Genomic DNA, 13,185 nt, shown 5'->3' with positions numbered 1-13,185 from the left:
AACTATGTTCAACTAGGCATCAGTATTTTGATTTATAAATTACAGATTTCAAAAGTTGCCTTAGATGCCTTGAATCCTTGATAAGAGAAGATCAAATACAACAGAAAATAGTTATTAAAGCAAGATGAAAATTACATTGAGAATGAATCACCAGTGTTGATACCTTCTTGTCAATAAACCAATTTTGTTCTTAGTTTTCATTGAACAATTGACTTGAGTATTTCATATATAACTTCCTGTTTACATTTCACAAAGATAGATGACATTTTAAGACATACATGGTGGTCTTCTATATACTATGCAGCTGCTTTGGCTCATGATTACAGGTCATCAGAAGATTTTGGCAGTAAAATATATTCTATCATTAGGGATGTGTGACTTTATACTATGGAGGTGACAGGACTTAGCAGTGATGCTGTCTTCTAAAACTGTAAGCTTTTCTATGCTTAAATAGGGACAACAAGTATTTCCTTAAAGGCACCATTACTAACATATACACACAGCAATCACAAGATTATGGAATACAGAGTTCCAGATGAAAGGGAACTTAGAGAGACTGTAAAGTCCAACTCTCTTCATCTTTACAGATGAGGAAACTCAAGCATAGAGAGATTAAGTGACTTGTGCAAGGATCACACTGCCAGTGTCCAAGGAAGGATTTGAACATGGGTCTTCTATTGAATGCTCCAATTTTTAAAAAATGTGTTTGTGCAAAGTTTGATGGATATGCTTGTATAATTCAATCAAGTCCACAACATAATTTTAAGCTTGGCATTCCAAGCTTGATTACTATAAAGTATTAGTAACCAGAGTTATACGTTTTTTTGAATCATCATTGTTTTTCAACTTTGGTTCAACCTGTATCAAACAGTAATCAAAAGCTCTGATAGGATTTACAAAGAAATCACTGGGGGAACTAAAGAAAGCTGAAACGCTTATTTTTATCTTTCATCGCCAATCTCTTAGCAGTTTGTGAATCTAAGTATTCCATTTAAAATGAATAATGATGTTAATTTCAAACACTGGCTATATTTTGAATTTCCTTAGAGCTTTCATCATACATCTAATATTATATTTGTCTTTTCAGGTAAATACTAATTTTGAAGGAAACCATATATTTACAAATTGCTGAAATCCATACACTATGTCCCAGTTTTATTTCTAGGTCTGGATACTTAGAAACTGAAAGTTCTTGCTACAGCAGCACACCACACTTTTCAAAAATTAAGGCTAGAATCATCAAATAATCATCTGATAATAACCATTTCAGGATACCTGAGGGCAAAGATGACATAATTTAAAATTGATTGTACTTAGATCATGGAAAAAACAGTGTTGCATTAGTACTGCTGCCTCAGAAATGACATTATACAGATGAAAAAAGACAATACAAGATAAAATAACCATAAAAACTGTTGACTCAGTAATTTTTAGTATTTTCCAAATACTTTATAAATACGAGTGCCTTATTCATGGCCTATTATTGTAATATATTATTGGGATCTTTTAAATTAATAAAACAATTATTAGAACATCTCCCTAATGAAGTAGAATTCTATATCACTGTGGGGAATCAGATCTGGAAGAAAGAACAGGTCATCCTTGTTTTCTGTTGTTCCAGTTGTATCTGACTTTATGACCCCATTTGGAGTTTTCTTGGCAAGGATACTGGAGTGTTTTGCCATTTCCTTCTCTAGATCATTTTACAGATGAGGAAACTGAGGCAAAAGGGTTAAGTGCCTTGCCCAGGGTCACCAAGGGAGTGTCTGAGGTCAGATTTGAACTCAGAAAGATAAGTCTTCCAGGCCTGGAGCTCTATCCACTGCACCACCTAGCTTCCAGGGTCATCAGTAGCAACCCATATCTGTATATTCTCCTCTATAACATCTCTGTGTAGTCAGTTAGCCACCTTCAGTGACGGGGAACTCAATATTTATCAAAAGAACTCACTCTAGTTTTGGAGAACTCTACAAGTTATCAGATCAAATGTTATATCAACAATAGCCTTGTCAGTTTGGTATACCCATATATTTGGTGCCTTCCATGGGCCAATGAAAATGGTACTTGGCATTCCTGCTACAACACTTCAGAACCTCAGGAGGTTTGTTACAAGCCTGGGTTACCTCATCATCTGCAAGTTACCTATGTACACAGGAAGTCTCTGTGGTACCCTGGGAGTTTTGATTCCTTAAGATGTAAAGCCTCCAGGACAAAGACATGATGACTAGAATGGTGAAATTAGAGATCAGGCCATATAAAGGTCAATTAAAGGAACCGGGGGGGGGGGGGGCAGTGCAGCTAGGTGGTGCAGTGGATAGAGCACTGGCCCTGGATTCAGAAGTACCTGAGTTCAAATCCAGCCTCGGACACTTAACACTTACTAGCTATGTGACCCTGGGCAAGTCACTTAACCCCAATTGCCTCACTAAAAAAAAAAAAATAAAAAAAAATAAAGGAACTGGGGATTTTTATCCTGGAACAAAGAACCCTTAAGGGTGATATGGCGATTGACTTTATGTACCTGAAGAGCTATCATATGGAAAGGGAGAGATTTGTTCTAATTAGTTTCAAGAGACAGATCTAAGACGAATATAGACCTGTCACACAGATAGATTTAGACATTCCATTTTTCTTGATACAAGGAAATAAACTACTACTACTACTTCTTCTTTTTTTTTTTTAGTGAGGCAATTGGGGTTAAGTGACTTGCCCAGGGTCACACAGCTAGTAAGTGTTAAGTGTCTGAGGCCAGATTTGAACTCAGGTACTCCTGACTCCAGGGCCGGTGCTCTATCCACTGTGCCTAGCTGCCCCAGAAATAAACTTCTTAAAAACTGGAACTGTCTCAAAGTGCAATGCCTGCTTTAGGAAGCTGAGATTCCTGGTCACTAAATATCTTCAGGAAGAGGTTGTACAGCCACTTGTCAATGATTTTTTTTTTTTAATTTTTTTTTTTGTCAATGATTTTATAGAGAAGATTCCTGTTTGGGTATGGATCAAACTAGATGACCTTTACTATCCCTTTCAACTCTAAGATTCTGTCATCTGGTCACTCAGAAGGATTTATTTCAATTAATAACACTTAATTTTATTTATGATTTAGGCTACCTAGATACATTTTAAACTCTAGGGCTGAAGTGAGTCCATAATTGACTGATCAGACCTTCCTGATGTTAGGGAGGACCAAGAGGTCCCTAGATCTGCACCTTAGTGTGTATTCCTAGCCAACATTAGTCCATTGGAAAATGATGCCCCTCTAGACCAAATTTTACAATAAGAACTCTGGCATACAGAGCAGCAATCAAGAAAAAAATGGGTAGGAATCTATCAAGAGGGTTTTAAGATAAAAAGAGAGTGGGAAGGAGAATTGCCTCTATAGGTCTTCAGGCCTATTACCTTAGATAAGACATAAGACCAGTAAATCAGAGAGACAATACTGAAGAGATCCATCACTAATTGTCAAGAGATAGAATCATCAAAGATTTGCTGAGTGTCTTCTATATATATACTAGGAATTATGCTAAACACTGGAGATACAAAGATAAAAGTAAGACAGTGACTGTTCTTAAGGAGATTACAACTGACCGGAGAGACAACATGCACCTATGTAGATATATACCTATATAAATACACAAAATCCATGTCTATACACAAATGCAAAAAAGTAGAAGCATTAAACAAGTTGACCTAGAGATCCTATTGCAGAGGCAAATTTGAATTCTTAGGTATCACTGAGACTTGGTATAATGGAACATAAGATTAGAGAATGGCAATGGAAGGTCATAGTTTACTCAAAAAGAACATAAAGAAAGAAGAAATGGTGTGGCAGCATTTTTTTGTTAAAAAGATCTGCTAATGTGAGGACATTTAGGAATTTGAGAAGTAAAATGTAGTGAAGAGCATGTAGGTGAGAATCAAAGGATAAAGAAACAAGCAATATTGTCATTGGAGTATATTTCAAAACACCTGAACAGAGTTAAAGTGAGAAGAGGAGTCTGGGAAACATCTCTGCAAAAGTGGGATACTGTAGTGATGGGTGGCATTGAATATTCATACACCTGCTAGAATTCTTTTATTTCATTTGCTTCCCAAAGCAGAGAAAATAACTTTGACATGCCTTAATGATTATTTTAGTCCTGAAAATGTGAAGAAACTATTAGTATGAACACAATTCTGACCAAAAAGGAAGAATTATTTGGTAAAGTAGAAATTATGTGAAATTTGCAGATATTACATTGTTCAAATTTAAAAAGAAGAAGAGATAATTGTGTGATAGGCACTATACATTTTGGGAGAGCAAATTTCTAAATTTTTAGACATAGGATAAAAAGGTTCCAATGGCTTAATTTACTACAGTGAAAGCTGACCCATGACTAATGGAGAACTCTTAAGCATGAAATTTTGAAGACATGAGTAGAATTTGCTTATGAGTAGGAAAAGGAAAAACTGCTCAAAGAGAACAATGCATCTGCTTAAGGACTTTGTTGAACATCAAATATTTTTTAAGAAAGGTATAGAAGGGGGGCAGCTAGATGGCGCAGTGGTTAAGCACCGGCCCTGGATTCAGGAGTACCTGAGTTCAAATCCGGCCTCAGACACTTGACACTTACTAGCTGTGTGACCGTGGGCAAGTCACTTTACCCCCGTTGCCTGCAAAAAAAAAAATTATAAAAAAAAAAAAAAAGAAAGGTATAGAAGACTGAAGCAAGGTTATAACTGAAGATGAACATAAAAGTATTTTCCCAATGTTATGATGTCTGGAACTATATAGCCTAGAATAAGATGTGGTTGGTGATAAATGCTAATGAGAACATTTTTTAAAGTTCTGTAGGAGACTAGAGGATGAAAGAAAGGATAAAACTACTGATTACCATAGATGGGAAAATGATGAGAGTGAAAAAGTTAAACTAGTCAAGACTTACTTTGATTCTTTTTTCTCTTCCAAGAAGAGTGATCTTTGGGCTGAGTAGGAAAGAATAAAAATGGTTAGCAGGAGTATAAACCCAAGATATATAAGGAGATAGTAAGATAACACCTACTTCAAGCAATAAGCCTGTAAGAATTGGTAGAGGTGATTTCTTGGCCACTGCCAGTGATCTTTAAGAGATCTTTGAAAACAAGAGTTGTATCATAGCACTTGAGAAAATCAAATGTTATCTAGATTTTCAAAAAATGGAAGAGGATAGGATCTGTAAAGGATAGGTCAGTGAGCCTGATTTATTACATTCCTGAAAAAAAATGTAGAACACATTATTAAAGGGATGGTTTGTAATAGCATAGAAAGAGTAGCAGTAATCACTAAAGTCAGGATGCCTTCATTAAGAATAGGTCATACTGGGGCAGCTAGATGGCGCAGTGGATAGAGCACTGGCCTTGGAGTCAGGAGTACCTGAGTTCAAATCCGGCCTCAGACACTTAACACTTACTAGCTGTGTGACCCTGGGCAAGTCACTTAACCCCAATTGCCTCACTAAAAAAAAAAAAAAGAATAGGTCATACTAGTCTAATTTATTTTCAGTGGTATGCTAGTTCAAGTCAGTTTGGGAGAGCCAATTGTTCAATTTCCAGTGTATCTAGGAAACAAGGGCTTGATTTATTATTTTGTTAATTGCCTCTATACTTAAGACAGTAATGGAGAAAATGATAATAATGCAAGTTAAACTTAAAAATGTGTTGTGTGTACATTTTCCCCAAAAGGGCTGGTTGTTAAACACTTACCAGTACAACCTTGCCTAATTTCTTTTTTTAACAGATTTACCGGGTTAGTAGATCAGGCAGACATGGTATACTGTACTTGAGGTATAAGGTAGACATGGTATACTTGGTTTTAGCAAAAAACTTAATGAAATCTCTTATGCTTGACAAAATGGAGATAAAAAGGAGCTAGATAATAATACCTTTAGGTGGATCTGAAATTATTTGACTAGGTTCAAAGAACAGTCATTAATGACGATGACAGGTTGGATGGTGAGCTCTAGTACAAGGCCTTAGAAGAATCTGTTCTTCACTCTGAGTTGTTAATTATTTTTACCAATAACTTGGTAAAATCAGAGAAGTCATTCTTGTCAATTTTGCTGAGAGAAAGAGATACCATGTTGACAGAATCTAGTTTTTAAAAAATCAACAGATCAACAGGTTAAAACAATGAATTAAATTGAAAAAAGATGAAATTGTATGTAGGTTCCATAAATCATCTTAACAATCACAGGCAGAGGGGATAATGGTTAGAAAATAATTATTGTAAAAATGATCTGTAGTATTTTAAATGAACTTCCTGCTCAATATGAATCAACACTGTAACATGGAAACTGAAAAAAAACAACTACCTAATGCTATTGTAGGCAGCATTAAGAGAAACACATGGTTCAGAATGGGATAGGTAATAATAGTTCAACCAAACTCTGCTTTGATCATATCACATGAGGAGTAACATGTTCAGTTCTGGCAACCACATTTTAAGAAGGCTATAGACAAGCTGGAAAAGAACAAGAAGAGAATAGCCAAGATGGGTAGAGGAAGAAATTATACCATATGAGGATCAACAGAAGCAATTTGTAATGTTCAGTGTAGAGAAGAAAAAACTTACAGGGGCGATGATAATAGTCTCAAGTACCTGAAGGGCTAGATGACCCATTTGTTGACAGTCTTATTCAGAGATAAGTGGACCAAGTAATGACAAGCTCGGAGTCAGAAATACTCGAGATCAAATCCTACTTTAAACCCTAGTTGTGTGACCCTGGGCAAAGCATTTAAACTTTCTTGGCTTCAGTTCCTTTTCTGTAAAAAGCAGGGGTTGGACTAGAGAATCTTTAAGATCCCTTCTGGCTCTAAATCTATGACCCTATGATATAAAATACTAGTTCCTACATCATTTCACCTTTGATTTCTTTGGGAGGAGCAGGGAAGATAGGGTCCCAATCTGTGACTCATTTTGTTTACAGAATTTCTAGTGAGGAAACTCTCTCAACCAATGCAGATGAGCAAGTACTCTGTACTGAAGAGCTTTAGAGAGTTGAATAACTGACAGGTTATATAAATTTATATGACAGGGTCATATAAATGGCTGAGCATGGACTCAGGTCTTCTTGATTCTTTATCCATCATACCATTTTTTTCTTCTTGATTATTATCCACATTTTAATAACTTTATTTTATATGGAAGAAGCTGAAACAAAGAGGTAGGTTCTGAAGGTTCCTTCTTATCCCTGTTTTTAGCTCATCCCTTTCTTTTTAGGAATGGCTATTTGTTTAATGCCCATCAAGTTGGATTTACCTCTCTAATATCACAAGTGATAACTGGAAATGGCCAAAATCACAGTGGACTAGATGTATGTAGTGTGTGAGAGAAAACAAACATGATTAAGTAAATAGTAAAAGTCAAAGATGTTCAGTAGAATTAAAAAAATATATTGTTGGGCAGTGAAGCCTAGACTGATTTGGGGAAGTTAGTTAGGAGCAATATTTTTTATTTTATAACCTTACCTGTCTCTAGCTTTCATCAGCAAGTAACTAGAGATAACTTCAAATTCTCTGTGATAATTGACAGTTCCAAGCACCACAATTAAGCTTCTAAGGCCTTAGAAGCTTCACTGTATTCCCAAGCAGGGGAAGACAAGAAAACCTGGCTTTGTTAACTATTCTTTTTTCTTTCTTGCCAATTACACAGGTAAGAGACTGGTATTATATTCCCCATATGTGCTTCCTCACATCTACATATAATATAACTTAATATATGTAATATAATACAATATAAGGAGGCAGCTGTAGCACAGTTGAAAGAATAATGGATCTAGAGGCAGAGGAGAGGCATTTCAAATCCTTCCCTGGGCCTCAGTTTCTGCATCTGTAAAAACGAGAGGGTTAGACTAGATAGACTCTGACATCCTTTCCAGTTCAAGATCTGTGATCCGTTAATCTGATAACAATGTTGTATACATGTGTGCGCATGTGTATTTATGTCTGTGTGTTTATGTGTGTACATATGTACACATAACATACAAACAAGTAACGATTCTAGTAAACAGCCACTGGAAACATTTAGGGTATGGGGGTAGTGGAATAAAAAACTGACTCTTTGATTTGGGTTCACCAATTCAAATTTAGCCCATCTGAGAGTGATAATAAATTGTTTCTATCTGAAGACAGATGAATTATAGATGAATTAAGAATTGAGTTAGTGATGCCTTTAGTTGAAATTGCCTATAGCTACATTTTCCTCTAACTGTACCTACTCTCCTTACTTGGTTGGACTTAAACATTAAATAATTGGAAGAATCAACTCTCTCTTTTCTCCAGATATAACATGCACGGAAACAAGCTAGGAATGAATTCACAGAATAGAAAAGATAACCCCACCCCCACCCCCAGTGTTCCCTGATTAGTCCCTTGAAGAGTTATCTCAGGAATCTAAGCTCCAAATCTGTTAGTCCTTCAGCTTCTAAACACCCCATATCTAATTAAGATTTAAAAAACAAAAATCCCCAAATGTTTATCTTTTACAATGGAATGGATATTTTAGTCTTAGGGACTCTGGACTGAGTAAAGTTTTGGAGATGGAAACCTTTTTTCTTTGTTTCTTTCTTTCTTAATCTGTAGCTCTAGCCTAGCACAGTATCTGGTACAAAGTAGGTAGGCAACTAAACGATTGATTTTACAGATCTTTTTCTCTGACTCTCTTATTTTATAGCTAAAGAAAAATGAAGTTCAGGAGAAGGGAAATAATTTGCCCAAGATCATACAACTAGTTAAGTGACAAAGGAGTTGACCTGACCTTGCCTCTACTAATGATATGATTTCTAAGCTGTGATATGTGTTTGTGTATATATGTATATATGTATATATTTATACTACAATACAGTATACTGAAATTCAGTAAGGAGTCTCCAAGTTTACTTTGAATATTTCAAATATGATTTTGTTAAAAAAAAACAAACAATAAATCTTTTTAGAGCCAAGGCACTGACCAATCTAAACTGATTTAAATAAAATGATCCAATTCTTCGACAGTATTTTTACATTAAAATTCAGTTTATTTAGGTAAAACACATGGTTCAGAATTCATATGTCGGCATTTTTTTCTTATGAAAGGGTGGGCCTTTTAGAGTTTATATTAGCAAAATATCTTCCTTCTAATTTATAATAGTTATCATAAACCAAAGGTCCTGCTATATTTGTAGCTTTTTCCTTAAAAAAGGAAACAGGAATTTTAATTGTACTTCAACATTAAAAACTCAAATCTTTTAGAAGACTAATAGTATCACACCAGTTTCAAGCAAAAGGGCTGTGGTGCTCAGCTTAGGAAATACTTTGTTAGGGTGGTGCTTATAAAATACCCAGGGGTCCTGTAACTGATCAATTTTTCCCCCGAGCTTTTCTCTCCCATACTGTATTGGCTGGCTAGCAGTAGGCTCTGATTTTCCTGTTGCCTTGTGAGTGACCCCCCTACAGGAAGATAACGGAGAAGCCAAGAGGGAGGAGCAGTTAAGCTACACATGTCTGGCTGCTCTTATCAACTTATCATATAAGGAAAGGAAAGTGATTGATTCAGATACCGACACTGTAGAATTTGCTCCAAAGAGAAACAGAAGAAACACCAAAGCTTACTTGTAAAGCTAAGCCAGAGCACACAATTGGAGTAGGACTGTTCTTCCTGCTGGCATCTAACCCTTTACTGGACGACTGGAAAGAAAGCAGCATTTTGTTTTGTTTTACTTTTAAATCAAATTTGCTACTAGAAAAGGGGGTGGGGGCAGGAACCCATTGACTGTCAAGAGTGTACTTTACACATGACAGCATAGCACAGCATTTCAGAGGACAAATGAATGATCTGGACTCTTAAGTACACTGAAGTTTGCTAAATTGGCTGCATTCTCCCTGAAGGAAAGTATGTGGCTGATTGTTTTCTTTACTTTGAGCTATGATCTTGTCTTGGCGTCAGCCTACAACAACTTTCGGAAAAGCCTGGACACCATAGGGAAGAAGCAGTATCAGGTTCAGCATGGATCATGCAGTTACACCTTCCTATTGCCAGAGATGGACAATTGCCGCTCTACTTCTAGCTCCTATGTGTCTAATGCAGTGCAGAGGGATGCCCCGCTGGATTATGACGACTCTGTGCAGAGACTGCAAGTACTTGAAAATATCATGGAAAATAACACTCAGTGGCTTATGAAGGTAGGGAAATGTCACTTATATGCTTGCATGAAAAACCAATGTTCTGTTGTTTTCACTTCTGCTCTACTAAACAAAGCAAATTTCACCAAAGACCGCTCTTTTAACTATCACTTATTTTCCATATTTCAATGCATAATATCATCTAGGCTTGCATGAAAAGGGTCCCAGAATGAAAAGCAAATTTACTTCTAAGGCAGAGAGTATTAAATAAGTGTGTGTATGGGGGGGGGGATGGGGTAAGGGGGGGAGGGTAAATACACTTTTCTGCAAAACAACTAGACTGTTTTGTTTGTACAAGTAATTTAAACTTAGTAACACCAATTACTAACATAACTGGCTGCAGGCATGTGAGGGAAGTGGTAAGCAGCACAACAGCGCCAGGACAAGGAAAAAACGTGCTAATCATGATAATTACTGATAAATAGCGGATGGTGGCAATGTTACCTTCTGGAGTAAGTGCTTTACCAATTTCCTGAATTTATTTACTGAAACCAATTATAGCTTTTTGGAAAACGAGAGGAAATTAACTTAAATAGACCTTATGTTTTTCAGAAACTCAGGGTTTTAATCTATGGCTCTGTCATTTATAAACTGTACTGTTTTTCCAAGTGTTCTTTTCTGAAGGGATTCAGTATTGCCATTTCTCTTTGAACAGTAAACTGATTTCAAAATATATCCACGTGTGATTGATATTAGGCTTAGCAAAGATGAATTTATGCCATGTCAAGATTTGCTGCCTTTTACTCACTATTCTTGTTCTTATTCCTACTTTTCACTGTACCACAAACTCTGCAAGAAATGTATAAATTTTTTAAAGAAATGTATAATTTTCAAAGAGCTATTCTGAAAGCGAAGTTGTTCTTTGAGAAGCAACTATTCCACATGCAAATTTTATCTCACAAATAAAAATCCCTCTAAACTTCTAAAGTTTATTTTTACTGGGAAAAAGAAAACAATGATGCATTCATTATACTACTCAATAAAATAATAATTATGCATGCATAGCGGAAATATTAATGTCAGAATTGGTAGAGACATATGATTTATAATTGTACAAATAACTGAGGTAACTCAGTTCTCTAACAAAGTTTCATCCAGGAAAATATCACAAAGTATTTTCTCCATCTAGAGTAGAAATCTTTAATTTCCTTTTTGGCTAGCTTCTTGTAGCATATCACATCTTAATCTCATAACAGATCTTTGCCTGCCTTTTTATCCACTGTTGTGAATCCACTAAAATAAGGGAAACCAACAAATGGCACTGAAGGTAGGAGCCAATCAATATATGAACGAATACCCTCACCATTATTCCTCAATTGAACTAGTTCTTGGTTCAGTGTTTAACTAGTTAAAAACTTCTAAGAAATAATGGCAATAATATCTTCTCAAACTTAAAAACTCCCACAATGACATTTCTGAAAAGACCCACATCTGCTGTGTATAGTCTCTGCTAAAGGTTTATTCTTTCTTATCTTTAAAACCCTTTACCCTTAGTGTATGTACAAATAGCTTAGCTAAGTTTGGGAGGTATTCAGTAATACAAGCTCACATATTTGAAAGTCCTAAATATCTACCTGACACTAACTTCCTATTTCCTTCTTTCCATTGTTATGTTCACACTTAATAATCTACTCATTTTAACTGTGACATGGTTAAAGGCCAATGCTAATAGAACCTCAGTGAGGGATGAAAGAAATAGTGTAGTAAACACTCCCATTTATCTAGCTAGTAAGTCATTTCCTAAATAAACAGTCAGGGGACATAAAAGAATGTTTTACCAAATACAAAATAGTTCAATTGTATTTTCTATAAGAAAGCCCATGTTCTGGTAAACTCTAAATCTAATAATTTTTTCCTCAGCCAAATCACCCCTTTTCTTACAAGTCTGAGACTGTATAAGAGAAGGAAAAAAAAAAAGTTAAGCAAACCTATTCCAGGAGCTGTTAACCTCGAACTTATTCCAGGTTCCAGAAATCAGAGTTTATGGGGCAACCAATCAAAATACTTCTTTACTCACAAATATAATTATCAAATATTTGAACAGCAATACAATTGTGTTCCAGAATGCAGCCTTTAGACATCCAGCTAAAATATCACCTAGAATGACTTAATATTGACTTTTCATCTGCTTAACACCTGCTCTGATCAACCCTATCTCATAGACCGAGAAAGTGCACCTGAAAAAGTCACTGGTATTGTTATTTACACCTGGCTGGCAAATAGGAGCAAGTGAACAAATAAAAAACCATGTAATGTTGAGTATATGGCGCCTTTCCTAGCTGTGGGTTCATTCTTTGGGTTTTGGCACCTGTAATGATAGAAATTACTTTGCTTAAAAAAAAATTGAATAGAGTGGCAGGTGAGCCCTATGACCACATGTTCTATAAAACAATGAAATTTCTTTTGACAGATTTTTACAACTCGGGGTAGGGAGAAGGTTCCTTACCTTTTCTTTTAGAAATCCACCCCTTCTACACACCCTGGCCTCAGACCTCCAAACAAACAAAAAAAAGGTTCTAAAAAACTATTAGAAAGTTAACCTGACCTTGTATCTGATTAATTTTTCCAAGGTGCAAGAATATCATTTCAAGCCCCTTAGTGGTGAGCATCTGTTAATGAGTTTAGTTCATGGAAACTTTTTTGCATATTGCAAAACAATCCCTAAGATATCTTCTTACTATATAAACCAAAGGAAATGTCATATTTCTGAATGAGCACTGAGGTAGGTGCTAAGATACAGGAATGGAGTGATATAGGAGAAACATTCTATATCTGCTTAGTGAAGGAAGAATGGGGAAAAAGGACACAGTGCACAAAATATGTGGAAATTTGTTAAAATTTTACGAAAAGATAGTAATAGTCTCTCTTGCTAATTTTATTAATTGGGGGGCAGCTAGGTGGCTCAGTGGATAGAGCACTGGTCCTGGAGTCAGGAGGACCTAAGTTCAAATCTGGCCTCAGATACTTGACGCTTACTAGCTGTGTGACCTTGGGCAAGTCACTTAACCTTCA

General features: G+C 35.9%; 2 protein-coding genes across 2 annotated transcripts in view; one reads left to right on the top strand and one right to left on the bottom strand.

Moving 5' to 3' along the window:
- MCPH1 (microcephalin 1) overlaps positions 1 to 13,185 on the bottom strand; it is a 325,091-nt gene that overhangs the window by 97,029 nt on the left and 214,877 nt on the right. The window lies entirely within an intron of this gene.
- ANGPT2 (angiopoietin 2) overlaps positions 9,885 to 13,185 on the top strand; it is an 81,793-nt gene continuing 78,492 nt past the window's right edge. The window contains exon 1 of the mRNA XM_043988992.1: positions 9,885 to 10,173. Within this exon, the coding sequence (XP_043844927.1) occupies positions 9,886 to 10,173 (288 nt within the window). The 5' untranslated portion in view covers position 9,885. The remainder of the gene's footprint in view (positions 10,174 to 13,185) is intronic.

The sequence above is a fragment of the Dromiciops gliroides genome, chromosome 2 (genome assembly GCF_019393635.1).
Source record: "Dromiciops gliroides isolate mDroGli1 chromosome 2, mDroGli1.pri, whole genome shotgun sequence".
Lineage (NCBI taxonomy): Eukaryota > Metazoa > Chordata > Mammalia > Microbiotheria > Microbiotheriidae > Dromiciops > Dromiciops gliroides.
Note: the sequence above shows the minus strand (reverse complement) of the source record. Positions and strands in the feature narration are given on the sequence as shown.